This window comes from Ictidomys tridecemlineatus, chromosome 11, assembly GCF_052094955.1.
Source record: "Ictidomys tridecemlineatus isolate mIctTri1 chromosome 11, mIctTri1.hap1, whole genome shotgun sequence".
NCBI classification, from domain to species: domain Eukaryota; kingdom Metazoa; phylum Chordata; class Mammalia; order Rodentia; family Sciuridae; genus Ictidomys; species Ictidomys tridecemlineatus.
The window spans coordinates 129,980,664-130,008,629 of NC_135487.1; the positions used below are offsets into that span (position 1 = coordinate 129,980,664).

Genomic DNA, 27,966 nt, shown 5'->3' on the forward strand with positions numbered 1-27,966 from the left:
AAGGGTCTCACTGAGTCGCCAGGGCCTCTGGACTCCCGCCCGAGCCGCTGGGGTCCCGGGCTCGCGTCACCAGCCACGGCGGGAAGCGGCTCTCCAGTCCCATCGACCCAGCAGGCTCCCTGTGAACCCACTGGCCAGCGTCCTCCGTGCCACCCTCGCCGCGCCAGACCTTCGGAGGGACCGTCTGTCGCAGGGTGGAGGACTGACTGCTGGGATTACAGGGACCGCTGTAATCCGACGGCCGGGAGGTCGGCAGTAAACTGCCAGCGCGGGGGACCGTCCCGGCCGCCTCCGGGCTTCCTCAGGGGGCGGGTCTCGAGGGGTGGCCCCGGCCCCCGCTAGGCGGCGGGTCTCAGGGAGCGGGTCTCAGGCAGCGGGTCTCGGGGCGGCGCTGAGGGCCGCCCGGGCCCCGCTAGGCGGTGGGTCTCGGGGAGCCGGGTGGGGGTTGGCGCGGGGGGCGGCGCTGAGGGCGGCGGGTCTCGGGGGCGGAAAGGGGCGGGGGATCGCGCAGAGAGCCGAGCTGAGGGCTGCCGGTCCCCGCTAGGCGCCGGGTCTTGGGGGGCGGGGCGGGGGCGGGGCTGAGGACGGTGGGCCTCGGGGGCGGGGCTGAGGGAGGTGGGCCTCGGGGGCGGGGCTGGGGGCGGGGCTGAGGACGGTGGGCCTCGGGGGGCGGCGCTGAGGGCGGCCCGGTCCCTGCTAGGCGCCACGTTTCGGGTGGCGGAGCAGGGCGGGGCGGGGCGGGGGCGGGGCGAGGGCCTCGGTGGGCGGGGCGTCCCCGCAGAGGCCCCGCCTTTCCGCCCCCGCCGGGGAGACCCGGGATCCCGCGGGGGAGCGCGCTGTCCTCGTCCGCGGCCCGCGGCAGCTCGGAGCCATGCTGAGGAGCTGCGCCGCGCTCCTGCGCACGCCTGGGGCCCCGCGCAGCCGGCCGGGAGCCCCGCGGGTGAGTCGGCCGGGCCGGGCCGGGCCGGGCCGGGCCGCGCTGCCAGCCCACTCCGCGCCGGCGCCGAGGCGGCAGCAGCAGGACGCGGCCTCGGGACACTCACGGCCTGAGGTTCCCACCATTAAGAAAGCGGAGGAGGGTGACTTGCTTCTGACGCGGCGCGCGGTGGGCTCGGCTCTGGTACCGACCTAGGAAGGTGGCGCGAGGGGACAGGGGCACGCGGGAGAGCTGGCCTCGGAGAGCGGCCGGCGCGCCGGCGGGACCTGCCGAGCTCGGGGAGCCTACGCGGGCGCGGCGGTCGGGCCGAGGTCACCCTGGCGGTCGGAGCCTCCGAATGGTCTCCGCGCCCTGGAAGACCGTTGGGTGATTACATGAGGTTCTGCCGGGACTCGGTGCCCGAACCTGCTGTCCGAGCTGTGGTCACGTTGGTCTGGCCTGGCCGGTGCGCCCAGTTGCTGTCTGTCTGGCTCCGACGACGCTCCAGGCGCTGTGGGCCCTTGACGGTATCGTCAGATAACCGAGAAAAGGTCCTTTCTCTTAAGGAGCTTGCAGCCTAGTTTGGGAGAATGGGGTCAGATTGCAAAGTTAAAATATCTGCGTATGGCATCTTCATTAAGTTGTTGAGCTTTCTGCTAAAGAATGATGCATGCACATTGGTCGTTAGTAGTGAACTATCTTGCCCATTGGAAAAGAAAATGTGCTCATCTTACAACAAAGATGAATTAATTCCCTTAATTATGTGGGTGCTTTATAATCTGTGTTGGGAATATTTAAGTATTAGTATTTGCAGGCTTTATAAGTCGTGATTCTTCCTGCTCAGTAACTTAAAAGGTCGTTAAAAAAAAAAAAGTTAAACCTTCTTCTGAGTACCACCTTTATAAATGTGGAACCAAAGATCAAGTAGTCTTTCCTCTACGTAGTACAACAGAAGATAATGATTATCCCTGGCATTTACCCCTCCAAGTCTATGCTATGAAATTTACAAGTGCATTTACATACACTTCTTAAACTGACACTTAACATTTTTATTTCCCACAACATTATAGTGTCCATCAAGGGTAACAAACTCAACTGGATTTGGATTGGAAATAATCCAAAAGAGAAAAGACTATATTCATAATGTTCTCTTGAATAGTTTCATTTAGAACAGTAAAAGATTGGAAACAATTTAAATGTTCAACTTAAATCGTTTAATTTATGGTAGTACATCAATTTAAAGTACTAAAAGCAATTATAGTACATCAGTTTAAAGGACTATTTCTCTACTGTTAAAAATGTTGATATGTAGGCTGGACACAATGGCATACACCTGTTATCCCAGTGGCTCAGGAAGCTGAGGCAGGAGGATTGCTAGTTCAAAGCCAGCCTCAGCAATAGCAAGGTGCTTAGCAACTCAGTGAGACCCTGTCTCTAAATAAAATATAAAATAGGGTTGGGGATGTGGCTTAGTGGTCAAGCGCCCCTGAATTCAATCCCCTATACCACCCCCCCAAAAAAATGTTTTTCTAAGATTAAACATGAGAAAGTGAATACTAAATAATTTAAAGCAATAAAAACAACAAAATTATATTTCTTACTGAGATTAAAGCATATTAAGAAAAAATACATTTAAAAACTTGGAGGACGCCCAAAAAGACAAATACCTCACTCGTATGTGGAAGTCAATTTTATAGAAGTAGAAGGTAGAATAGAGGGTCACTAAAGACTAGGAGGAGGAGGAGAAATACAAGCTGGATAACCAGTACCAAAATACAATTAGGTAGGAGGAATAAGTACTACTGCTTTACAGCACAGTTGGAAGCCTACTTTAGGCTTTAAAGTAAAGTGGAGTGGTAATTAGTGCCTACTTCATACAGTTGTGATAAGTCTCTTCAAAGCTTTCATGCCTCCTGGCTTTTTCACACAGTGTTCCTTTGCCTTCAGTACTCTTTCCACCTGACTCATTTCTGTTGGACTAATCAGTATTCAAGTTAGAGACCCAACCTGAGACAAAGACCATTTCCTTGTGCTTTAGTTTCCTGTGCATACCACCCTGGTATACTCCCCCCATCTCCACCCACATACTGATGTACTTTTTATGTGGAAGACAATGTCTGTCCTTCATTTCTGTCACCAGTGCCTGGCTCATGTGGGCTTAATGCTGGCTTTGCCAGTAGCTAGCTGGGTGATGTTAGGGAAATTATTTATCTTCTCAATCTCCTGTTTTCTTTCAAAGAGGTTAGACCAGGTGATATCTGGAACATCCCTTCCATTTTGAAATGACAATCCTCTGGAGGAAGAAAAACACTAAGATGGTCTTAGAAAGTTGGAGCATAGCCGGGCACAGTGGCGCACACCTGTAATCCCAGTGACTCAGGAGACTGAGGCAGGAGGATTGTGAATTCAAAGACAGCCTCAGCACTTAGCAAGGCCCTGTTTCTAAATAAAAAAGGGTTGGGGATATGGCTCAGTGGTCAAGTGCTCCTGGGTTCAGTCCCTTGTACAAAAAAAGAAAGCTTGAGAATAGGCCCAGTTCAGTGTCACACACCTATAATCCCAGCAATTCAGGAGGCTGAAGCAGGAAATTCACAAATTCAAGGCTAAGCTGGGCAACTTTGTGAGACCCTGTCTCAAAATTTAAAAAAAATAAAAAATAAATAAAACACCCTTGGGTTCAATCCCAAGTACCAAAAACAAAAAACAAAAAAGTGAAAGAATGGGTTATGAAATAGGATGTACCTTCCATTACTCTTCTTTTTCTTCTGTGTTTTAGAGGTCATTTTCTTCTGAGAAAGTCATTCAGAAGGACTGTGCTCTCCCTAATCCCAGCTGGAGCAAGGACCTAAGACTCCTCTTTGACCGGTTCATGAAGAAATGTGAAGATGGCTCCTGGAAACGTTTGCCTTCATACAAACAATTTTTTTCTAAAAATTTTCAAGGATTCCAAACCCTTTATCTCGGTAGGAGAAACCACTTTCCTATCAATAATATTGGAATATCAAGTATAAAACTAAGAACAGTTATTACTTGAAAAGAGGAGTATAGTCCAGGGGTTTCTGTACACCTGTTTTATAGGCCAGAAATCCCAATAGTTATTTTGCAGACTATAGGAGAATCTAAAGCCGATTGTTAAGAATAAGATTATCTCAATCCTGGCATCCTCAGCAGCAGAAGTGAAAAGCCACCCACACGCTCATCAGCCTTCTGTCTTGAGGCTGTCATTACTGGTCTCAGTTTGCCCTTTATCCTGGTATCTGGCTTCATCACCCTCAGGAGTTCAGAATACTTGGGTAACCCCTTTATCTCCCAGATTCTAAACCCCAAAAGCTACCCACCCTATACCAACACACACACACACACACACACACACACACACACACACACTGTACTTCTTATCATTCTGTTTGATTTTTTAATATACATTTTAAGCAATTTTAGGTTTATTTTAAAGAATGAGCAGAAAGTATAGTGTTCCCATATATCCCTTACCTGCTTCTCACCCAATTTTCCCCTATTACTAATATCTTACATTACTGTGGTAAACTTATTATAATTCATGAACTAATGTTAATACATTACTATTAACCAAAGTCTATAGTTTATATTAGGGTTCACTCTTTGTGTGGCATTTGCTATAGGTTTTGGCAAATACATAATGACATATATGTGTCATTATAAAGTCATACTGAATTGCTTCTCTGCCCTAAAAATCCCATTCTCTACCTGTTCATGTCTCCCTTCTAAACTGGCAACCACAGATCACTGAATTTTGTCTTTTCCAACATGTCATATTGTTGGAATCATTCAGAGCCTTTTCAGATTGTCTTCCTTCACTTAGTTATATGTGTATAGGGTGTATTTATTCTTTCCATTGCACACCATCTGACATGCTTAGTGTTTTATTAATGTAATGGTTTATATCGCAACATGAGAGCATAAATTTCACAGGAGCAGAGATTTTTGTATGTTTTATTCCCTACTGTATCTCCAGTGAGAAGAATACCTGGTACATAGTAAGTGTTCATAAATATTTATAGGAAGAAGGAAGGAGGGGTTGTGGCTCAGTGGTAGAGCGCTTGCCTTGTATGTGTAAGGCACTGGGTTCAATTCTCAACACCACATAAAAATAAAGAAACAAAGGGTACTGTGTCCATCTACAACTAAATATATATATATATAAAATTTTTTTTTAAAAAAGAAGGAATTATTCCAGGGAATGTATTCAAGTATTCTACTTGATTTTTATCTCTCCCTTCCCTTTTTAGCTCTGAAATGTGGTGCCAGATCCCTTGTTTAGGAATTAGAATACTGAACCTCTTTGCTTCATACCTCCTTTCTTGGGTCCGGTAGGAGTAAAACCACAGTCAGGACAGCTATTGTGATTTGAAAGGGACATATGAAAACTTCTCTTCATAAGTCTGCTTGGCATATAGGTTTTACAATCACCGAAGATTTAAACTGCTATTGTATTTCTGATACCTGACTTGATCTGAATCCCCTGGACCTTTAGTTGATGCAGAGCCTAAGAATCTGTGTTTAACAAACTTGCAGATGATGCTGATTCATTTGACTCAGCTGATTACTGATTATAGCACAGAATGTGGATTCATTGTCTCACAAATTCAAATAATGAAATCCATAGATACAAGGGTAAGAGCAAAGTAACTGAAGTTCTTAGAGTAAGAAAGCAGAGGAGGGATCCATAGAGAGGGATACTAGAAAGTGGCTACTGTCTAGGGTTTATATAGATGTACAGGGTGAAGGGAGCTAGCCCCTTACCCAATCGTGGGAAAGGCATTCATTGAGCTCTTCATGTGCCCTGTGATCCAATCAGGTCACCATGCCTTTTTTGTAGATGTCTCACTATCATTCGTCCCCACCACAACTTACACTGGAGTTGGCCTAACCTTGATGAGGCCTCGCCTGTGTCTGTATTTCCTCTGCCCTGCTACACAGAGACCTGACCTCAGAGGATCCCAGGTTCCCTGCTTGTTCATCTAACCCCTTCTCCTGCCTCATGGTGATGTTAACAACTGACTAGAAACAGAAAGTTTTTAAAACTGGTTTTATCTTCACACCTGAGAAGCTAGTCTTATTGAACTCATCTTTGATTTTTATCTCTGTTTAAATGGACATAATAATGCTAGCCTTTACCATTTTAGAAGATGCTATAGTGCCTAATTAGAATCTTAAATTAGGCTTTTGCACTTAAAAACAAAACCTTGCAGCACTTCCCCTTATGAGAAAGGAAATTGTTTACCTTTCAGACAAATATTTAAAAATTAGTAATTTGCCCTCCTACAAGGGATATTCATTTTTAAATGGTTAGTGATTTTCATAAAATTCTCAAAGGAGTTCATTACCCAAAAATGTTAGGAACCACTGGTTTCAAGAGTTTTATAAGTGTGACTAGTTATTGAAAATTAGATAAATCAGGATAAATAAACAGCATCTGAGAGTTGGAACCTTGAAAATCATCCACTTAGTGTGGGGCACCAACTTAACAGGGGCTGTTAGGATACTTCTTCCTCTTCCCTCTTGAGAGTCACTAGCCTTCTTTTACAAATATCAATTGAGTATTGACTGTGGCAAGCACTGTGCTGGGCACAGGGATTTGGCAATGAAGAAAACAGGAGGTGTCCACCCTCATGGAGCTCAGTGTCTGGCCCTGTCCTTATCAAGCCACTGCTACCGAAGGGAAGAAAGACAGTAGGCTCCCTCAGGTGAAAGAAAAGTTGGAAACTACTTTTTTTTTTTTCCTGTCTTTTCTTGCTTTCTGCACCCTCACAACCAGTCATCTGGATTTAACTTGAATCCCTGCAGTCATGGGGTACTTGGAACAAAGGCTTCTTCCATTTTGGACAACGGTATGCATCAGTGAGTTCTAGTCTCTCCTGTAACTTTGATTCCTCCATTGAGTTCTGCCATCTTCGAGGACACGATATGAGAATTCCTTCACTTACATCCTTTGGTGTGTAGGACTTAGATACTTCATCCTACTCCGGTTCACCTGCCAGTCCAGTCTTTGTTGTTTTCAGGCATTTCTCCCAGAAGGTATTTCTCTCTGCTCATATTCCTGGATGCTTTTCCTAGGACATATTGCAGTCTGTCAGAATCCTTAGTGTTTGCTTAGAATAAGAGCCATGTCGCACAGTTCATTTACCATCAGACAGCACCCCGTGTCTTTCATGTGAGCTGTGTGTTCCCTTCTGCCTTACTGAATCCAATTGAAGAACGTTATATATAAATATATACCTAATACATTATTATTATTATTATTATTATTCCTTTTCTTCCTCTTCATCCTCTTCATCCTCCTCTTATTCTTCCTCCCCTTCTGCCTCTCACTCCTTTTCCTCCTCCTCCTTTGGGGATTGAACCCAGGGGTACTTTACCTTTGAGCTACATCCCTTCCTATATTTTATTTTGAGGCAGGGTCCAACTAAGTTGCTGAGGCTGGCCTCAAACTTTTTATCCACCTTCCTCAGTTGGGATTACAGGCATGTGCCACTGTACCCAGCTACATTCTTCATTTTAAAACCATTGTGAAGACGTTTTTGGTTTCTTATTTGCAATACACAGCATTTGTTCACTCACCAAATAATTGTTGAGCAACTCAGGAGACTGAGGCAGGAGGGTCCCTGCTCTCTTGGAGTTTTAACAGATATTTCTGAATGACCTTATATCATTTGATCATCTAAACAGATCTTTCGGTAGTAGTTTAGGGATTGTGATTTTTTTTTAATGACTTAATGTTTTTTAGTGAGCTTAATGTTGCCTAATGACCATATGTGCAAATCTAGTCTGTTCACTCTCCTAGCTCTCCTACATTACTATTTCCTCCGTTTTCTTTCTTCTCATGCCTCTGATTTTTTCTTTCCCATTCTCACTGTCAGCTGATCTTACTTCCTGTTTCACTAAGAGAAAATAAAAGCCATCAGAAGAGAATCTCCAAGCTCTCGCTGCCTCCGTCCTCCTCCCCCCTGCCCTGGTCCCAGTTCTCTGCTTCTCTCTGCATGAACTGTCTGTGCTCTACGGGGCCATTTCTGCACTGCATCACCTCCCCTTTGGCCTGTGGAGGACATATCTCTCTGCTAGATCTTTCTCAGCATGAGACACACCACAATTGCATTTCCCTTCCTGGTATCTCTGGAACCCACTCCATTAGACCCTCACCCCCATCACTCCATCAAACTGCGCTGTCAAGGACACGAGTGATATTCCTGCTGCTAAATCCAGTGACCTCTCTGCTTTTAGCACTCCTTGTGTCTCCTTCCTCCTTGGACTCAGCTTCCAGGTCACCTCATTCTCCCACTGCACTCACCCTCTTTTTTAGGTTTTTGTGTTAGTTTCTCCCCCTTCCCCATCCTCAAACTTTGAATGTTTGGTTGCCCCCATGTCTCAGTGCTTAGTACCCCATTCTCTGCTCTCTAATAATCTCATTGTCTCGTGGCTTTACAAGCCACCCAAAATCTGACAGTTTCCTAATTCAGTGATTGAAATTTCAACCACAAATTTCTGGGTTGAAATTCTGGTTCCACAATTTAAAGCTATGTGATCTTGGGCAAGGTACTTTACTTTTGGTGCTTGCATAGATGTTTCAGTGTTTGCCAAAAGAATAAATGAAACAAAAGTAAAACTGCTTCAACCAAGAAAGAAACTTAAACTTCTTTTTAGATTCTGCAATACAGAGATAAGAATTATTCTTTTTTATGAATGAAGGTAAATTTTAGCTATTTTTAGGGCTGTGCAGTGGTAGTATGCTGGCCTAGCATGCTGAAGGTATTTGATTCACTCTGTAGCACCAAAAAGTTTTTCTTAATTAAAATTAAAAATTTTTCAAATAAGTTAAAATGTAGTTGATTTGTATTACTGATTCCATTCTGGGTGTCATCACATCACACAATAGTTGACTGTCCTAGTGCCTTCTGGCTCCTACCTGATGAACTCCACCAAAATGCCTTCACAAAAACCCCTGCTGAGTCCCAAATTCAGTAGGATTGTTGGTTTCATGGTGTCCTCTAAGCTCTGCTGCCCCGACTCCTGCCTGCTCAAAGCCCCTCCCGCCCCCCTGTGGTCAGAGTGGTTCAGAGTGCATAGCTGATCCTGGTAGTCCTTGGCTGCCTTCAGTGCCACCCGATCTCAGGTTCCAACACAGATAGGAAACGCCTGGAAACCTTGTTAAAGCAGGTTCCACTTCAGAAGGTCAGAGTCTGATTCTGTGTTTCTGACAACTTGTTCCACCATTCTTATTTTTCTCATTTATCCATAAACTATGGAGAAAAAGGGATAGTTCTAGGCCAGAGCTAGCCCAAGAATGTTAATTTTCCCAATTCCTAGGCCCAGATTATTTCTGTTGTGCCATAATGCTGATCCTTAATTTTAAGTTTCTGTGACTGGTTCTCTGAGTACATGTAGTGTGTGCCAATTGATGCGCATACAAAGTCGAAAGTACAGGGTGACCTCAGTCCAGTAGACGACCTAAGAAAACGGCATCTTCCCCTGTCCTCCTCGTTTCTCCCAGATTTTCTTATCATATCTTTTTTCAAGTTTATAAATATGAATTCAATAGAAATGAAAGAAACTTAGAGAGTTTTATGCATGACAAATCAGATGACCTAAAAGAAAGCTAAGAATAAAAAGATTAAATTTTAAAATAATTATAAAAGGACACCCTTCTCTTAAAGCAATAGCTTTCCGTCTTTATTTTTAGTAACCTACGTTTTGACTTAACCTAGAACACTTAACTTCCACGCAGTTGTGTAAGTGGAAAAAACTATCTAAACAAGCATAGCAGTGTTTACCCAGAATATATCTGACATATTGTGCTTCTTTTTAAAGGATGTTTATAACCCATTGATTTGATTTCATAAACCCCAATGGTTCTACCCCTAGTTTGGGGGCTGACATAAGAATCTCACTGTGTATTGCTCTGAACTTGCCCTGTTTCTGATCCAGTATAATTAACGGATTTAACTTATATGTGCCAGGAAAACCTTCTCCTTACTGTTAGATTATTCATTTTAAGTCTCATTTGAAGCCTGTCTACTCCAAGAAGAATTTCTGTCTGTACCTTACTATTTTATTCAGTAGTTAGCATCTGTGTTTCCTGATTGCATTTATAGTTCAGTGCTGAGTTTTCATTTCATGAATATTTACTGTATCCTCGTTTAGACTAATAAGTCCACAGTGGCAAAGATCCTATATTTTTTCCCCCCTTGGGACCCTCCCATCCCTTTCAATTCTGAACCCAATTGACATTTAAATCAATCATCACATATGATTTTAAGCACCATGAAAGGTGCTTAGCTGGGTCATAGCCTTCTCTTATACCTGTTTCTCATCCACCTATGACCTCTACCTCGTTTCCCTGTAGACCCAAGTCTCGTAAAAGGAGAAGAACGTGCCCAACTCTTCACAAGAAGCTTTGAGGATGGCCTGGGCTTTGAATATGTGATGTTCTATAATGATGCTGAGAAAAGGGTACTTTGCTTTCTTCAAGTAGGTCCTCACCTGCAGGGAGCACCTGGGTAAGTGGGATAGCCCAGCAAAGTGAAACTGAAAGACTTCTATCTGCTAGCACCCTCATGTGTCCAGGGACTACAAAGAAGACATTACGATGGTAGTGTAGATGTAATTTATTGACATAGAAAGATGTTTATAATATATTATAAAAGAAGTGTTACCAATATTGTTAATATTAATTAAAATTTTAATATAATATCAAAGGACTTAGAGAATATATTATTATAGAGCATAGGGCAATAGAGTATAATTTGGGGGAGTATCATTAACATGTTAGTAATAGCCTGACACTAACTAGATGGTAGTATCGTAGGCCTTAAGTTTTTCTTTTTTACAGTAATGGGAATTGAACCCAGTGGGGCTCTACCACTGAGCTACATCCCCAGGTTTTTTGTTGTTTTCTTCTTTTCATTTTGATATAGGGTCTTACTATGTCGTCCAGGCTCAGCCTCCTGAGTTGCTGGGTTTACAGGTGTGTACCACTGCACCTGGAAAATTGTTTTTTCTTCTTACTGCAGTTTCTAAAATTTTAAACATCGAATGTGTATAGTTTGTTTAATAGAAGCATAATATAAATTTTTAAAGTATATTTTAGTTTTTTGTATGGTGTGATCCAGTTACTATTAAGTTCCTGTTTTATGTAAGTGCTCAAGACTCTACAGTATTATGCTTTGAATTTGGGGAATATTATTTGACATTCAAAACATCGAATATGGACAAAGTGAACATCTCCAAAGTAATTGTGTAAAGATGCTTAGATAATTTCTCCCTCTCTGATTCCCAAACTTCTGAGACCATTTTTCTCTCTCTGCCATTGTAACTAGATTTGTTCATGGAGGTGCCATTGCAACCATGATGGACTCCACCACCGGTACATGTGCATGTCGAGCTGGGGGGATTGCCATGACTGCCAATCTCAACATCAATTTTAAAAGGTAAACTCATAATAATTCTTCTCCTTAGGTGTCAGAGTCAGATGTCCCCACTGCAGATCCTGAGGCAAAGACTCATGTGCCAGTGGTTGTTAAGGAAGTGCCCCCAGAGGAAACTAGCAAGGGAGAGGCAGAATCAGGACACGGAGGCAAGGACGCCAACCAAGGCTCATGTAACTTCAGCCTGATCATACAAAGGAGCTCCACTATGAAGTGGATGCCCCAGAATCGACCCCCCCCCCCCCCCCCCGCCCAGGCAAGGCCACATCAGTCCTAGGATGAGGTCTGCTCTGAGACTATAAACTCCCAGGTCTAAGGCTGTTCTAGGAAAGCAGGTACACAGGTGCATACACACTCCCCCCATATACATTCATACACACACACACACACACACACACACATTTCTTTTTTTTTCCCCAAACACAGGATCTCATGTGGTACCCATGGGAAAACACTTTTTGGCAAAGTGAAAAGAAAGGAATCCAAGGGGGTCTGGGTGGAACACTAACATCCACTACGTAATAAAACAGGGGTTTTACATAAATATCACAGATAAATAAAAGGGAAATGACTTTGGTATTTATTTATTTATTTTTTAAAGAGAGAGAGAGAATTTTAATATTTATTTTTTAGTTTTCGGCGGACACAACATCTTTCTTTGTATGTGGTGCTGAGGATCGAACCCGGGCCGCACGCATGTGCTGGGGATTGAACCAGAGCCTCTCAGATGCTAAGCACATGCTCCACCACTGACAACCATAGCCCAACCCTGAGTCTGGCAATTTTAGATGAACTATTGCAGCATTTTGTCCTTCTGTGACTGGGTTATTTCACTTAGCATAATGTCTTCAAGGTACATCAAGGATGTCTTATATTGTAGGATTTCCTTCTTTAAGGCCAAATAACATATCTTTATAGGTATATGACATATTTTCTTTATTCATCTGTAAATAGACATTGTGGTTGTTTCCACATTTTGGCTGTTGTGAATAGTGCTGTAGTGAACATTGGGTGCAAATACCTTGTCAAGATCTGGATTTCAGTTGTTTGGGGTAAATACCAGAAATGGGATGCTGGATCATATGGTAGTTGTATTTCTAATTTTTTAAAAATATTTTTTTAGGGCTGGGGATGTGGCTCAAGTGGTATCGTGCTCGCCTGGCATGCGTGCGGCCCAGGTTCGATCCTCAGCACCACATACAAACAAAGATGTTGTGTCAGTGGAAAACTAAAAAATAAATATTAAAATTCTCTTAAAATATATTTTTTAGTTGTAGATGGACACAATATCTTTATTTATTTATATTTATGTGGTGCTAAGGATCGAACCCAGTGCCTCACATCTGCTAGGCAGGCACTCTACCACTGAGCTACAGCCCTGGCCCTCTATTTCTAATTTTTATAGGAACCTATACTGATTTTTATAATGGCTGTAACATTTCACGTTCTTACCAATGATATTGGTCTCCACCTTCTCACCAACACTTACTGTTTGTGTGTGTGAGATGGTGGGTGCTAAGGGTGGGACTCAGGGCCTCTCACATGGTATCATTATATGTATATGGCATATTTTCTGACATATTTCACTGCTTTACCTCAGCCCTGTCTTATTTTGGTTTCTCACTTTTTTCCTTTTTGATAATAGCCATCCTAAAAAGTGTGAGGTGTTATTTTATTGTAGTTTTGATTGCATTTATTTCCCTGATTAGCAACATTAAGCATCTTTTCATATATTGTTGGCCATGTGTATGTCTTCTTTGGGAGAAATATCTCTTTTAAGTCTTTAGCGTATTTTAAAAATTGGATTATTTAATGTAGTCCAATTTTCTATTTTTGCTTTTGTTGCCTGTGCTTTTTTTTCAGGGGGTGAGGGGGTACCAGGGATTGAACTCAGGGGCACTTGGCCACTGAGCCACATCCCCAACCCTATTTTATATTTTATTTTAGAGACAGGGTCTCACTGAGTTGCTTAGTGCCCCGCTTTTGCTGAGGCTAGCTTTGAACTCACAATCCTCCTGCCTCAGCCTCCCCAGCTGCTGGGATTACAGGCGCGCACCACCTCGACCAGCTTTGTTGCCTGTGCTTTTTGATATCATATCCTTGAAGTCATTGCCAAGACCAATATTGTAAAGACTTTACCCCTCTGTTTCTTCTAGGAGTTTTATAATTTCAGGCCTTAAATTTAAATCTTAACCCATTTCAAGTTGATTTATTTGTATGGCATAAGATAAGGTTACACTTTCATTCTTTTACATGTGAATACCTAGTTTTCCATTTGTTCAAAGAGGCATCTTTTGCCCATTGTGTATTATTGGCACCCTAGTCAAGGTTAAATTGTATAGTCAGGCATTTATTTCTAGGATCTTCGTTTTGTTTCATTGGTTCATGTCTATCTTCATGTCAGTAAGGTGCTGTTTTAATTACTGTATCTTTGAAATGTATTTTGAAATCAGAAGCGCATTGCTGCTGAGAGCCATGGTGCATGCCTCTAATCCCAGCAATTCGGGGGCAGGAGGATTGCAAGTTTGAGGCTAGCCTCAACAGCTTAGTTAGACCCTGTCTCAAAATAAAATGGACTGGGGATATGGCTTAGTAGTAAAGTTCCCCTGGGTTCAATCCCCAGTACAAAGAAAAAAAAATGTAATGCCTCTAGCTTACTTCTTTTTAAGATTGTTTCAACTATTTGGAGTTTTTTATGATTCCATATGAATTATAGAATTGCCTTCTCTATTTCTGTAAAAAATGCTATTGTATCATATTTAATTTTTATCATCAGTGCTTCATAGTTTTCAGGGTACAAGGTTTTGCCTCTTAATTTTATTTTTAGGAATTTATTCTTTTTGATGCTAATATAAATTGTTTTCTCAGTTTTATTTTCAGATAGTAATTTTGGTTTATAAAAACACAACTGATGGTTTGTATGTTGATTTTTTTGTATCCTGCCACTTTACTGAATCCATTTATTCTAACCATTTTTATGTAGATTTTTTAATATATATACTGGGGATTGAACTCAGGAGCTTTTAACCACTGAGCTACATCCCCAGCCTTTTTAAATTTTTATTCTGAGACAGAGTATTGCTGAGTTGCTTAAGGCCTCTCTAAGTTGCTGAGGCTAGTTTTGAATTTGCAGTCCTCCTGCCTCAGCCTCCCCCTGGGATTCTAGGCATGTACCACTGTACCTGGCTTATATTAAATCTTCAGGGTTTTTCTACACATACCATAAGACCATGTCATCTGCAAACAAAGATAATTTCACTCTTTCCTTTCCAACTTGGATATCTTTTATTTCTTTTTCTTGCCTAATTGCTCTGCCTAGTTTTTCAGGGCTCTATTATCATGGTAAATAATATATTAAAATTAAATTTTAGTAATTTCTCACATCCTATGTTTTAAAAAATATTTTCCATGTTCAAAAAAGTTGAAGAATGAAATACAATGTTCTCTGTCAAAATTCTTAAAAGGTTCACTTGAAAGCAAGTCACAATAAAGTATTGGGATTGCAGTTTAGCTCAGAAGATATTTGTTGTCAGGTGAGGTAGTGCCTGCCTGTAATCTCAGCAACTCAGAAGGCTGAGGCAGAAGGATGGCAAATTCAGGCCAGCCTGGGCAACATGGTGAGACCCTGTTTCAAAATAAGAAAAAGAGGAAAAGGATTTGCCTCTTGAGCACATTCTGCCTGCAGACTCTCTGCTTATTCCTTTCCTAACCAAAAAACCATTCACACGAATCAGTCATGTTGACTCCTCTCCTGTTCCCCATAGTTATACAACATAGAGAAAACAAGATTCACCTGGAATCATGGGGCTGGCAAGACGGCAGCCAGGATTGGGACTTACATCTTAGGCTCCAAGTCTTGATACTCTTTGCACAGCCTCCATTCTTTTCTGTGTAGTGATGATTCAAGACCAGAATGAAGCATTGAATGATAGAAGTAGTCTGAAACTTAGTAGTTATCCGGCCATATCCTTTTGTGTAAGGTTGTTTAAATTCATAGTAATAACAGTAATAATAATAATTTTAAAATAACAAACTTAACCTGGTCAGATGATATTCATTCAGGATATTAGAAGTAACAACCTGGACTTACTTTTTTTCACTTTGGGGATTATTGAAATTAAATTGAAGATAATTTACAGTGTTGAGCATCAGATGCCTAAACCCATCTTCTTGCTTCTAAGAAGCAACGTTGCTCCTTAACTATCTCAGTGATTTCTAGTCCTCTTATCTCCTTATCCTTACCATATTAAGATAGACAAAGTAATTCATAACTAGTGGCAAGTAACCAGATAAAAGGTTCAATATCTCAGTGTGCCTGTAACACATTCATGTACAGGTAGGGGTCTCTGAATTGGACTTCTTCATGCAACATGGCAGACAGAAAATGCTGAAGAACGTTCTACCTTCAAAATAAGTAGATCCTGAGGCTGAGCATGGTGTCGCATGCCTGTAATCCCAGTTATTCAGGAAGGCTGAGGCGGGAGGATCACAAGTCCAAGGCCAGCCTCAGCAGCTTAATAAGACCCTGTCTCAAAATAAAAAAAAATAAAATGAGCTGGGGGTATAGCTCACTCACTGATAAAGTCTCCTTGGGCTCACTCCCTAGTACCAAAAAAAAAAAAAAAAAAAAGTGGCTCTTACACCAAATACTTAAGAAACAATAGATTCCTCAGAGATGTAAAATATATGATAATCAAGTACACAGAATATAAGGAAATGAAATATGATATGTTTAAAGAAATAAAAGATAGTCACAAAAAGAGAAAGCAACAAGAAACTATAAAAATGACCAGGCCAGATTTGCCCTGGAACCAAATAGAACTTGTAGAAATGAAAGTGTTTGAACACAAAAACACATCATAAATAGGCTAAAGGCAATTTAGACATGCCCAAAGTGAACAGAAAACAGAAATATAGAACTGAAGAAATAACCCTAATAAAGCTATGCTAGTGAAGCCCAGAACCTTTTCTGCATATCTGTTTAGAAACTCAAAAGCTGTAGAGTGGCCTTTCTGTCTGCCTGTTACGACTGCCCCCAGCCTGTGGGCAGTCCGTATAGAAAGGTTTCACTGCTACCTGAATGGGATGAAGTGGAGAGAAGGAAATGTGCAGTTCTTGGGGATGGAAAACACAGAATCAGTCTCTTAAATATTAGTCAGTCTCTGTAAGTACATAAAGAAAAGTTTTTAAAACTACAGTCACCAAATTTAAAGAGAAAAAGAAAAATGGGGCATTCCCTAAGCTTCTGCTTGCATTTCATGATTTAGGTTGCTTTCCATTCTGTTTTCATTTTTCAAAAACTTCTAATACTTCAATAGTCTTGTGGTACTTGGCTGCACATTCTGAAAGTTTGTTCTGAAATGCATATTAAATCCTGTCGCATGTTTTTCACTAATAATTCAGTTAGATACTTTATAATTCTTGTGATTTTTTTTATCTTACAGCCCCATGAATCTCAAATCACTTCTCTGGGCACAGTAGCACACACCTGCAATCTCAGCAATTTAGGAGGCTGAGGTTGGAGAATTGGAAGTTTGAGGCCAGCACAGGCAACTTAGTAAGACCTAGCCTCAAAATAAAAAATAAAAAAGATTTGGGATATATCTCAGTGGTAGATCATCCCTAGGTTAAATTCCTATTACCAAACACATACACACACACACACACACACACACACTTGCATTTTAATATATATATTTTAGTATATATATATTTCTGCTTGGAAGATATTTCCTCCTCCTATTGAGATTTATTCAAGAGTTCATCCAGCAGATCCATTTGCTCAGTGGTAGTGGTAAACACAAAATTGGTCCCCAACTCCATCATTTCAGTGTGATTTTGAACTACATCTCACAAGTACATCAATGTGCCCACCCCAGCTAAGTCATGTGGCAAATAGGACAAGATCTAGTGCAAAATGGGAAGCAGAACTTTCAGATTGCTGTGGAGTTGAGCCCCACATGACTCACATGTAGCATTGGCAAATTACCTGTCCTCTCTGGGCTTGTTTTCTCCTTCATAAACGAGATAATAATACTTTATTCTTAGAGAGGTGTTATGAGGATCACAATTAATGTAATCAGAGTTGTGACTTAATTTGTTAAATGGAACTTTTAAATTATTTTCAGACCTATCTTAGCAAAAGAAAAAGAGAGAGAGGAAGGAAGGAAAGGACATGGGAAGGAAAGAGAAAAGAAAGAAAGTACCAGCACAGAGAAAAAGAAGATTGAAAATATAAAAAAAGAGCTAAAGCTGTAGAGGACAAATGAAAAGTTCTAACACCCTCTAATCAGGGTTCGAGGAGCACAGAATAGAGTAGAATAGAAGCTGTCTTTAGTATTTGAAGATATATTGGGTGAGCATATTCTGGAGCTAAAGAAGATCATGAATACACAAATAAAACAACAATTACAAGCAAGATAAATTAAAATTATAAGTAGAGATATTATAGAAAATTGCAAAATACTGAAGATATTGTAAAAGCAGTCAGAGACAAAAGACCAGGATCCTGGCATCACGAGACCCTGGGTTCAATCCCCAGCACCACAAAGATAAGTAAATAAATAAAAATAAAAACAGCACCCTCAGCAGAGCCATCTTGCTTCTTAGCCAGAGTGCACCAGTATCCTGGCAATAAGTCTCCCACTAGCAATAGCAGAAGGCAAAATATCTTGAAAGTGCTGAAAGAAACACATCAACCTAAAATAATGCTGTCAGCAAAAATGGAGAAAGTTTACAGAGCAATAGGACCGCACCCGGGGAACTTCTGAAGGATGCGCTTCAGGAAGAGGGGAGCAATCCCAACAGGCAGCAGGATGGGAGAAGGAACAGAGGGCAGACAAACTGGTAAACAGTCTGTCATAATCACTGACTCCGTCTACATTCTAGGCTCTAACAAAGGGGTGGCTCAAATACTGGACCATAGCAGCAAGTAGCTTGGGAAGGGGTGAACAGAGTTGATACTCAAACATCCTGGTATTTTTCAGTGGGGAGCATGATTAAAATAAAAGAAAATGAATAAAAGCCAGTAACCAAAATAGTAGAAGAGTACTAATCAAATTAGGGAAAACTCAATTTTTTAAACAGCAAGTGGAAAAAAAAAATGAGTCAAAAAGAAAGACAAGTGCTGGGTGTGGTGGCAAACGTCTCTAATCCCAGTGACTCAGGAGGCTGAGGCAGGAGCATCACAAATTCAAGGCCAGCCTCAGCAACTTAGCAAGGGCCTATCTCAATAAAAAGGGCAATAATTACATTGTATATAAGTGAACCAAATCATCATTTCAGAGACATTATAAAATTTGAAAATAAAAACTAGAAGCTGTCTATGTGAGACATTTAAAACATGACACAAAAAGTTCAAAAGGAAGGAAAGTACGCTATGAAAAAGCCAGAAGAAAGCTAATGTAGCAAGAAAAATAATAAATTGCCAAGAAAGTAATATTAGGTTCAGTCTCATATATGAGAGGGTATTTGTATATATATTTGTGTATTATGCACACACAAATGTATGTATAAAACTATACTAATTAAAATAACAGGAAAATAATAGAGGGGAGATCTGTACAGTAGAGCAAGCAGGTGAGGGGAGAGAAGAAGGAAGGGAAAGGAGAGAAGTAGGAGGGAATGAGTTTGATCAAATTATGTACATGCTGATTATGGCATAGTGAATTGGGCACCAGTTTTTAAAAATGTTTGTAATTGTCTGCTTATGTGAAAGGATGAGATTTCTCTCTGACTTTACCTTTTTTCTTTTTTTTAGCAGATTGATTGTTATGCACATCACATTCTGGTTTGATGCTTAGGCAATAATAAAACTTTTTTTGAAGTAATATTAGTGATATAGAAAGCTACTTCAAAATTATAATGGCTTTAACTTAATAGAGAACAGTAACAATTCTAAATCAGAATATACCTAAGAAAATAACTTAAAACATAAAGCGAAATTGAGAGAGACAAATTGACTATTCCACGTTCATAGTGGGAGCTCCCAACATGCCCTTCCCAATTATTAGTAGGTCAAACAGACAAAAATATCAGAAAAAATGCTTTGCCAGGCACAGTGGCAAATGTCTGTAATCCCAGCAGTTCAGGAGGCTGAGGGAGGAGAATCATAAGTTCAAGTCCAGTCTCAGCAATTTAGAGAGACCTAAGCAACTTAGTGAGACCCTCTCTCTATATAAAAAGAACTGGCAGAGCATCCCTGGGTTCAACTCACAGCACAAAAAAAAGAAAACAAGATTTGAACACTATGAGAAACCAGGCACAGAGGTAGGCCACCTGGAGTCTAGCTACTTGGGGGGAGGATCCACATCTGAAGATACCAAGGATATTTTATCAGACAGATGTAGGCTCCTATGTCCATCAATTAGAAAAAACACACTTTCTTCCCCAGCACACATCTGAACAGTTGGTCATGGATTGCTTCATAAATCAAATCTCAATATTAATTTTAAAAAATCAGAATTTTACAGAACAGTTTCTCTGGCCACAATAAAGAAGTCCAAAGTAAGAAAATATTTTTAAAATCTATAGTAAATTAGGGTTACACAGCGACTATAACATCCCCACATTTTATTACATTAAACTATTAGGCTTTTTTGTTTACGTAATAGTCCTGTGTGGTTCTCCTGGCTCCTCCCCCAGTGTGGCTCCTCTGTCCTCTTCGGGCCTCACCGTCTTCCCTATTCAACTATTCAGTCTTTCTAATCCCTTATTGTTGATTTTTATGTTATTATAACCTTATACTTAATGTCAATCCAGTTTTAAAAATGTATAGTTCAACTTATTCACACTATTTATTCCTTTATAAAAGGCAAGATTTCAAGTAGGCTTCATGCATAATATAGAGGGTAATATTTTCTACAATCCTTGGTTCCTGAAATAAGACTCATCAGACACGTTTTCAGCTGTCCAAATGGGCATGAAGGATAGAATCTTTCTGCATGCTGAGGTCCCCACTTAGGGGTAGGCATTCATCCTCATAAGGCAGTATGATTCCACTGTCTGAGCTCGCCTGAGGCTGTGTGCCTCCTGAAGTGCCACAGAGTTTTTGGGTTAGTGAATATATGCCGGATATTTACTGTTGATTTTAATAACATGTTTTAAATTCTTTTCCATTTCTTTTTTTTTTTTTTAAAGAGAGAGTGAGAGAGAAAGAGATAGAGAGGGGGAGAGAGAGATTTTTTTTAATATTTATTTTTTAGTTATAGGTGGACACAACATCTTTGTTTGTATGTGGTGCTGAGGATCCGGGCTGTACGCATGCCAGGCGAGCGCGATACTGCTTGAGCCACATCCTCAGCCCCTCTTTTCCATTTCATCGGAAGTTTTTAACCATTTTGACATATATTGACATAATATTCATCTGAGCTAAATTTGTAATTTTGTCCTTTTTGGCCGCAGTCATCCTTCATCTTAAGCCTTTCTGATATTTTTTTCTCTTTTATTTTTAAATTTTGATTTCATCTTTATTATCAGTTTTCTGTTTCTCATACAAATCTTATTAAGTTGTCTTGCAAAACTAGATTAAGGAAAATTATATAAAGCCTGTTTTCTGTGCCAACCAAATGAATCTGTACCTTACTTACAGTTAGAAAATTATATTCTACAAACATAGTTGCTCTATTGTTTTACATTTTCTAATTTTCTTGCCTCTCTGCTAGTCAAGGACTTTCTGTCGAAGGGGTAGACTTCCTAACTCTTCTTACATGGAAAAGGGTGTGTGTGGAATATGCTGGCTCAGGTGATTGGGGAGCCAAGCGTGGCGGGTGCAGATGTGCAGGGATGCAGTCGGGAATCTCAGTCGTGCTTTCCTCTGGGTTGGCTTCATCCTCAGGCAGCTTCCCCCTGTGTAGTGGCACGATGGCCACCATCCAGTCTTCTCCCTTGAAAGCCTAGCAGCCCCAGCAGAAAAAGTATCCAGCCCCAAGGAATCTAGGGCAAGTCCCAGAATTGGCTGTTTCAGCCTATGGTCAGCCCCATGACCATTCACTATGGCAGGTAGGGGGCAGCACTGTCCACTCCAGTCCTACCTTGGGCCGGAATGAGGGAGAGCTGAGTCCCCACTGAGAGGGGTATTTGAGTATGTGAAAGAGAGAATGAGGTAAGGGGTAGGGCACAGGTAAATGCTGGGATTAATGTTAATAGAAAAGAGATGCTGGACAGGCAAGAACACCTAGTGCCCCAGGGTGTCGGTAAATCTTGAATTGGTTCCATAAAAGAGCAAAGCCTGGTGGTTCCATCATAGGTTAGGAAAGTGAATGGTAATGGAAGTATTGAAAGGTCATAGGAGGGAATACTGGGCAGGGGCATAGTGAAAATTTCCTTTCTACCTGAAGTAGTTCCTTGATCCACAAGGTGGTGAGTATAAATCATCTCCAGGCTCTACCTTGTGTTTTATGTTCTGCCAACTGAAATTTCACCTTGAAAGAGATACACTTTTCACTAGGTACTGTATTTCCAGTAGTAACTATAGCCACTATTCACATGCAGCTCTTTAAATTAAGTATAGCCAGGCATGATTGTGTACACATGTAATCCTGGCAACTCAGGAGACTGAGTTCGAGGCTAGCCTGGGCAACTTAGCAAGACCCTGTCTCAAATCAAAAATGAGAAGGATTGAAGATGTAGCTTAGTGGTAGAGCACCCTTGGGTTCAAGCCTTAATATTAGGAAAACAATTAAATAGACATTAATTAAAATTAAATAAATTTAAAGATTCCATTTCTCACTCATACTAGCCATATTTCAAGTGCTCAATAGCCACGTGTGACTATGGGATTGAACAGCTCAGAAATGGAGCATTTGTATCATTACAGAAAGTTGTACTGAAGAGCCCTGGCTTGGAACAGTAACTTGTTACCAGCAATTTATTAGTGTCTTTTTTTTAGTTGTAGTTAGACACAATACCTTTTTTGAATTTTATTATTTTTGTAATGTGGTGCTGAGGATCAAACCCAGGGCCTTGCAGGTGCTAGGCGAGTGCTCTACCACTGAGCCACAGCCCAGCCCTTTATTAGTGTCTTTTTAGTGACAGTTACTCTAAGACAATTGGCAAGAAATCTGAGTTGTGACAGAGGCCCACCCCACAGCCTGACGAGGCACCCCACGGCCCTCTTTCACTTTGCCAAAGGTCTTGACCTCCTTCAGACTTTGCTCAGGGTCTGCAGGTGGGACAGCCGCTGCCACCACAGCGGGAGCCCTGGTTGTCCTTTTGGACCCAGCCCTGAAGGGCAGGCTGGGATGTGACCAGGGAACACCTAAGGGCATCGGCTCAAGAGCAGGGCACCCTGAGAGGAGGCTGGTGGCATTCAGTGCTCGCCCCCAGCAGGTCTCTAAATGACTGCCCTTGTCACACACACCATCATCTCTCAGTGCTACATAACATTCACAAAACTGATGTTTTTTCCTGTTTTTTTTTTTTTTCCCCTTCCATAGACCTATTCCCCTGTGTTCTGTTGTTGTGATAGACAGCCAACTTGATAAAGTCGAAGGAAGGAAACTGTTTGTTTCCTGTAATGTTCGAAGTGTTGATGAGAAGACCTTACACTCTGAGGCATCAGGTAAGAAGGGTGGGGTCGGGTTCTGTTTTGGCTTTGTTGGATTTGATTAATTCTCTCGTTCACACAACAAATTAAAGGATTTGTTTTTTTGTTTTTTGTTTTTTGGGGTTTTTTTTGGTTTGTTTTTTGGTACTAGGGATTGAACCTAGGAGTGCTTAACCACTGAGCCACATCCCCAACCCTTTTAAAAATGTTTTATTTAGGGGCTGGGGCTGTAGCTCAGTGGTAAAGCCCTTGCCTCGTATGTGTGAGGCACTGGGTTCAACCCTCAGCACCACATTAAAAAAAAAAAAATACTATGTGCTCATCTACAACTCTAAATATTTTAAAAATATATATTTTATCTAGAGACAGGATCTCACCGAGTTGCTTAGAGCCTTTCTAAGTTGCTGAGGCTGGCTTTGAACTTGTGATCCTCCTGCCTCAGCCTCCCAGGCACTGGGATTACAGGCATGAGCCACCACACCTGGCTTGAAGGTGTTCTTATACATTGCTGATAAGAGGCTATTTGCCAATATCCATCAGAATTACAAAGTTATGTGCCCTTTGGCCCACTTCCAGTATTTTATCTCACAACTATGCTAACATGTGAGCAAAATTATAATGTCTTAGGCTGCCCTCTAGTTCCAGTATTTGTTACATTCCAACATTACTTGCAAATAGCAAAAAGTTGGCAAAACATTAGGCATCCCTCAATAGGGGACTGGTTGAAGAACTACGTTTCATCCCTAAACTATATTGAGTCTGTACCATAAGAAATATTGTGAGGAACACTGTTGTAAGAATAAGGAAACTCTAGGGCACCTGCCTGTAATCCCAGCTACTCAGGAGGCTGAGGCAGGGGGATCACAACTGCTGTCAGCCTCAGCAATTTAGAGCAATCTTCAACAGCTTAGTGAGGCTTGGTCTCAAAATACAAAATTAAAAGGACTGGGAATGTAGCTCAGTGGTAGAGCACTCCTGGGTTCAATCTCTAGTACCACAAAAAATAATAATAGTAGGGAAATTCTTGATATGGAGCTATCATATATTAAATGAAAAACAGTAAACACAGTATCTTTTCACTAATAAAGAAAAGAAGTAGAGAAGTTCTTCTCATTGCTTCCCCTTTTCTTTCACTTTCCCTCATACTTTCCTTCCTTCCTGATTAATTTATTCCAAGAACCCTTAAGTAGAGTTGGGCATGAGTGCCTCAGAGACCAGAGCAGTTCAGGGAAGCGTCTCTTGGAGAGTGGCGTGGGTGTCCGAGCCCATGAGCAGTGCAGACGGCATCTGTATGAGAGCCAGTTCCTACTCTCAAGGAAGAGTCCAGGCATGGAAAAAGAGAACAGGATGAATCTTGTGGTTACTTGAGACTGGACATGTATTTTCCCAATTTTTGCTCTTGCAAATAGTATTGTAACAAATAACTTTATATATTTGTCATTTTATACACATTTTGCCAGATTACTCTCCAGTGGTTTGAGGGCGAATACATGTTTGTACTATTCTCACAATTTTTCTGTAATCTTGAAATTCTTTCAAAGTAGGAAGTAATAAATGGAAAGGAGGGGAAGTATGCATATCCTGCATTTGCAAGGACTATCTCACCAAGGCTAAACACATGACTTTTTCTTACTTGAAGGGGACAGTAGATTGGGAAGAAGATTCCTCTGTCTGCCCTTTTGTACCTTTTTTCCTCCCAGGAGTGGGGTTGGAACCCAGGGCCTCAAGCATGCCAGGCAGGCACTCTGTCACTGAGCTATATCCCCTGATCTTTTTTTTATTTTCAGACAGGGTCTCTAAGAGGCCTAGGCTGGCCTCAGACTTGCCGTCCTCCTGCCTCAGTCTCCAAACAGCTAGGATTACATCTTTTTTTTTTTTTTTTAATTTTTGGCCCTATGAAAGAAGTTATGTGCATGGATTACCAAAAAGAGGAGCTATGTTTTACAAGGTTCAAAGCTCATGCAACTTAAGGAAAAAGAATTCAAAATTAGGTATAAAAGTAAAATTTTATTTACAAGGAGAAATAAATAAATCCCAAAGTATTACTTTCATCTTAGAGGTGCAGGACCCTTCCTGCTGAGATATCTGTAGGCATTTTGTTAGAAATCTCATGGAGAAATGTTTCCTGATGGCATCCTTAAAGCACTGCACAACTCCTAGCTCAACCAGGGCCTTTTGCAAATGAGGGCCGATGAAGCTTTACCTTCCTTAGCATCAGACTTGGACAGGCTAGATAGCCAGTGGTTTTCACTTGTTTTTACTCTTCCTTTATTTTAGTGTACCTCAAATATACATCTTTAGATTAGTCATAATCCATGAGTTAGTACACGGAGTTGTCACTGGTTCATGAGTGGTCACCTTTTATTTATTGATTTCCTAATATACTTCTGTGTTAAATTTAATAAAAAATGAAACGCCCTGGGTCCATCAAACAGGAACAAGCTGGGCACGGTGGAGCACGCCTATGATCCCAACAGCTTGGGAGGCTGAGGCAGGGGGATTGTCAGTTCAAAGCCAGCCTCAGCAAAGGCAAGGTACTAAGCAACTCAATGAGACCCTGTCTCTAAAAAAATAAAAATAGGGCTGGGGGTGTGGCTTAATGGTTGAGTGCCCCTGAGTTTAATCCTTGGTCCCCCAACCTCAAAAAAAAAAAAAAAAAAAAGAAGAAACAAAACAGGAACAGACTCTTAAATAATATTTTGTCCCTACCTAATTTCTGTTTCCTTCTCCTCCTCTTACTTCAACGTAACTCTGATCTAGAATTTTGAGTTTTTTATTCTCTTGTACCATTTTGTTTTTATTTTAAAAAATTGTATCCAAGAACTTGTTTATCAAGTTTCAAAAATTTTTATCAAGAATATCTAAGGAGGCTAGTCACCGTGGTAGATGCCTGTGATACCAGCAGGTCTAGAGGCTGACGCAGGAGGATCGCAAGTTCAAAGCCAGCCTCAGCAACTTAGCAAGGCTCTAAGCAACTCAGCGAGACCCTGTCTCTAAACAAAATACTTTTTAAACAGGACTTGGGGTATGCTCAGTGGTTTAGCAGCCCCTGGGTCCAATCCCTGGTATTAAAAAAAAAAAAAAAAAAAAAAAAGATGTGAGGAATGTACTGTTTCACTGTTTGATTTTGAACTTTGTAGAAGAAATTGTGATGTTTCTGCTTTTCTGAGACTTTTGTTTTTCTCTGAGCTGTATGTCACTGAGGTTCATCCATGTTGTTGGCTATGAAGATCCTCATTTTTGCTGCTGAATAATTTTCCATATATGACTAGGCCACAGTGAATTTAACTGTGGGCCTCTTAACAATTTGAATGGGCTACTGCAAACACATACTTAAGAGTAGAATCTCTGCTTGTAGGGTGTGAATGTTCAGCCTTACAACAGAATGCCAACCTGTTTCCTAAAACTGTCAAAACTGGACTCCCACCAGCAATGTATTCTTGAGATCCCTATCCTCTCTAGCAGATGGAGAAGTAAGACTTCTTGATCTTTGCCAATTAAATGGCTATAACATATCTCAGCGTGGTCTTCCTAAGATGTTCCTATATGGCATTATAGGCATAGATGATAGTTGAGTTCACCTGACGTGATCATACCTGCATGGGCTGTAGAGGGCTCCCCTTCAACCCCCAGCACTTTCTCCTTCCCTCCCTTCCCTCCCTCTCAGCGTGATCTGGATTTGCAGTTCCCTGATTACCCAGTAGGGTTGAGTGTCTCCCCATGTTTATTGACCATTTTTTGTTTCCCATTCTGTAAATTTGTTTGCTCAGCTTCTTTTTCTATTTTTTCATTTTCCTATTTATAGGAGTCCTCTATATATTTCATATTAGATAATACTTTTGATGAATATATATGTTGCTCATACCTCCTTCTTGTATGTAAGGTTGTTTTGCTTTTTTTATTTAAGATATCTTTTTACAGACAGGAGTTTTTAATGTTAATGTAGTCTCATTTATTAGATTTTTCCACTGATGGTTGATGCTTTTTATATCTTCACAAATTCATTTTCTCCCTAAGTATCAGCTGTTTGCAGGAATGATGGATGAAAGGAGCAGGAGGGAGATCGTGAATAATTTGAATCCTCCGTCAATTTATAACTCCGTTCCAGGCTGTAGCTTGTAATTCCTGTCTTGCTAAACCTTTCCATATCATAAAGGTACCAGATGGCTCAGTAGTAATTTTACTTCTTTTCATTTCCCTGGCTATCTCTAATGGAAGTGGTAATGAACCATGAAATAGCCAAGAAGCAGAGGACCTGGCTATCCGGGGGAGTCATATAGTATTGTGGCAGTCAGAGGTTGATTCTGAGCCTGGCTGAGAAGTGAGAATGGGCAAACAGACTGAAGGGACAAATAGGAATCTGACCTCCTCCCTCCTGTGCGCCTTTCTGTTTAGAGGTAGGCTCATCAAACTGAAGTCAGTTGACTTACGGCTGTTTCTGCTGTTTTGTTGGTTTAGCCTTATTTATAAAGCTGGATCCTGATAAAAGTTTAAGGAAAAAGAGCTAATGATGGATTCCACACCTTTCTGCACGAGGGCCTCCCTCCTCCAGAAGCCGTTGTCCCCACCCCTGCTCCGTCACCCATGCTGAATCCCCCACAAAGGAAGCCTGCTGACACTGACCTTTTGGAACAGCCTTCAAAGTGTGACTCCCAGAACTCTCCACCATCTCAACTTTTGAGCAAAGAACACTCCCTGTGAGGATATCAGCAATTCTTTGCATTCCTGAGGATAAATGTGGTTCTCCTAAATCTGAACAGGCTCATTAAAGTTGCACAAGCATGACATCTGCCCTGCTGGAGACTGGGAGAAAAAAATTGTATTGAAACCGTTGCTATAAACTTCAGAATACTGCAGCCAAATGAAGGAGTAAATGTGTGGGTTTGTGTGGGGTGTGCACATGTGGAACTTGCAAAGCTAACTTTATTGTTTCTGAACAAACCTTTTTGGCCAGAGTAGGAAATACAACTGGTTCCTATAGGAATGGATACCTCAAATCTGTGGCCTGGGGTTCTGGAGATTAAACCACTGTACCATTTTTAACA

The 27,966-nt window shown here is 41.2% G+C and overlaps 1 protein-coding gene and 1 long non-coding RNA gene across 2 annotated transcripts in view; one reads left to right on the top strand and one right to left on the bottom strand.

The window, feature by feature from the left end:
* Positions 1-27,966, bottom strand: part of LOC144368516 (uncharacterized) — a 140,776-nt gene that overhangs the window by 98,726 nt on the left and 14,084 nt on the right. The gene's annotated exons all lie outside the window — the stretch shown is intronic.
* On the top strand, positions 782-27,964 carry Them4 (thioesterase superfamily member 4). The gene is made up of 6 exons (XM_078027544.1): positions 782-940; positions 3,693-3,879; positions 10,296-10,449; positions 11,269-11,379; positions 22,812-22,936; positions 27,380-27,964. Exons 1-6 carry the CDS (start codon positions 872-874, stop codon positions 27,427-27,429), a joined length of 696 nt encoding a protein of 231 aa, XP_077883670.1. The 5' UTR covers positions 782-871; the 3' UTR covers positions 27,430-27,964.

What these genes read in the sequence shown, in the direction of transcription:
- Them4 (XM_078027544.1), top strand. Translation starts at nt 872, where the DNA reads ATGCTGAGGAGCTGCGCCGCGCTCCTGCGCACGCCTGGGGCCCCGCGC. An exon ending in GCCGGCCGGGAGCCCCGCGG is followed by an intron (nt 941 to 3,692) that starts GTGAGTCGGCCG and finishes TCTGTGTTTTAG; the next exon opens with AGGTCATTTTCTTCTGAGAA. An exon ending in CACCTGCAGGGAGCACCTGG is followed by an intron (nt 10,450 to 11,268) that starts GTAAGTGGGATA and finishes CATTGTAACTAG; the next exon opens with ATTTGTTCATGGAGGTGCCA.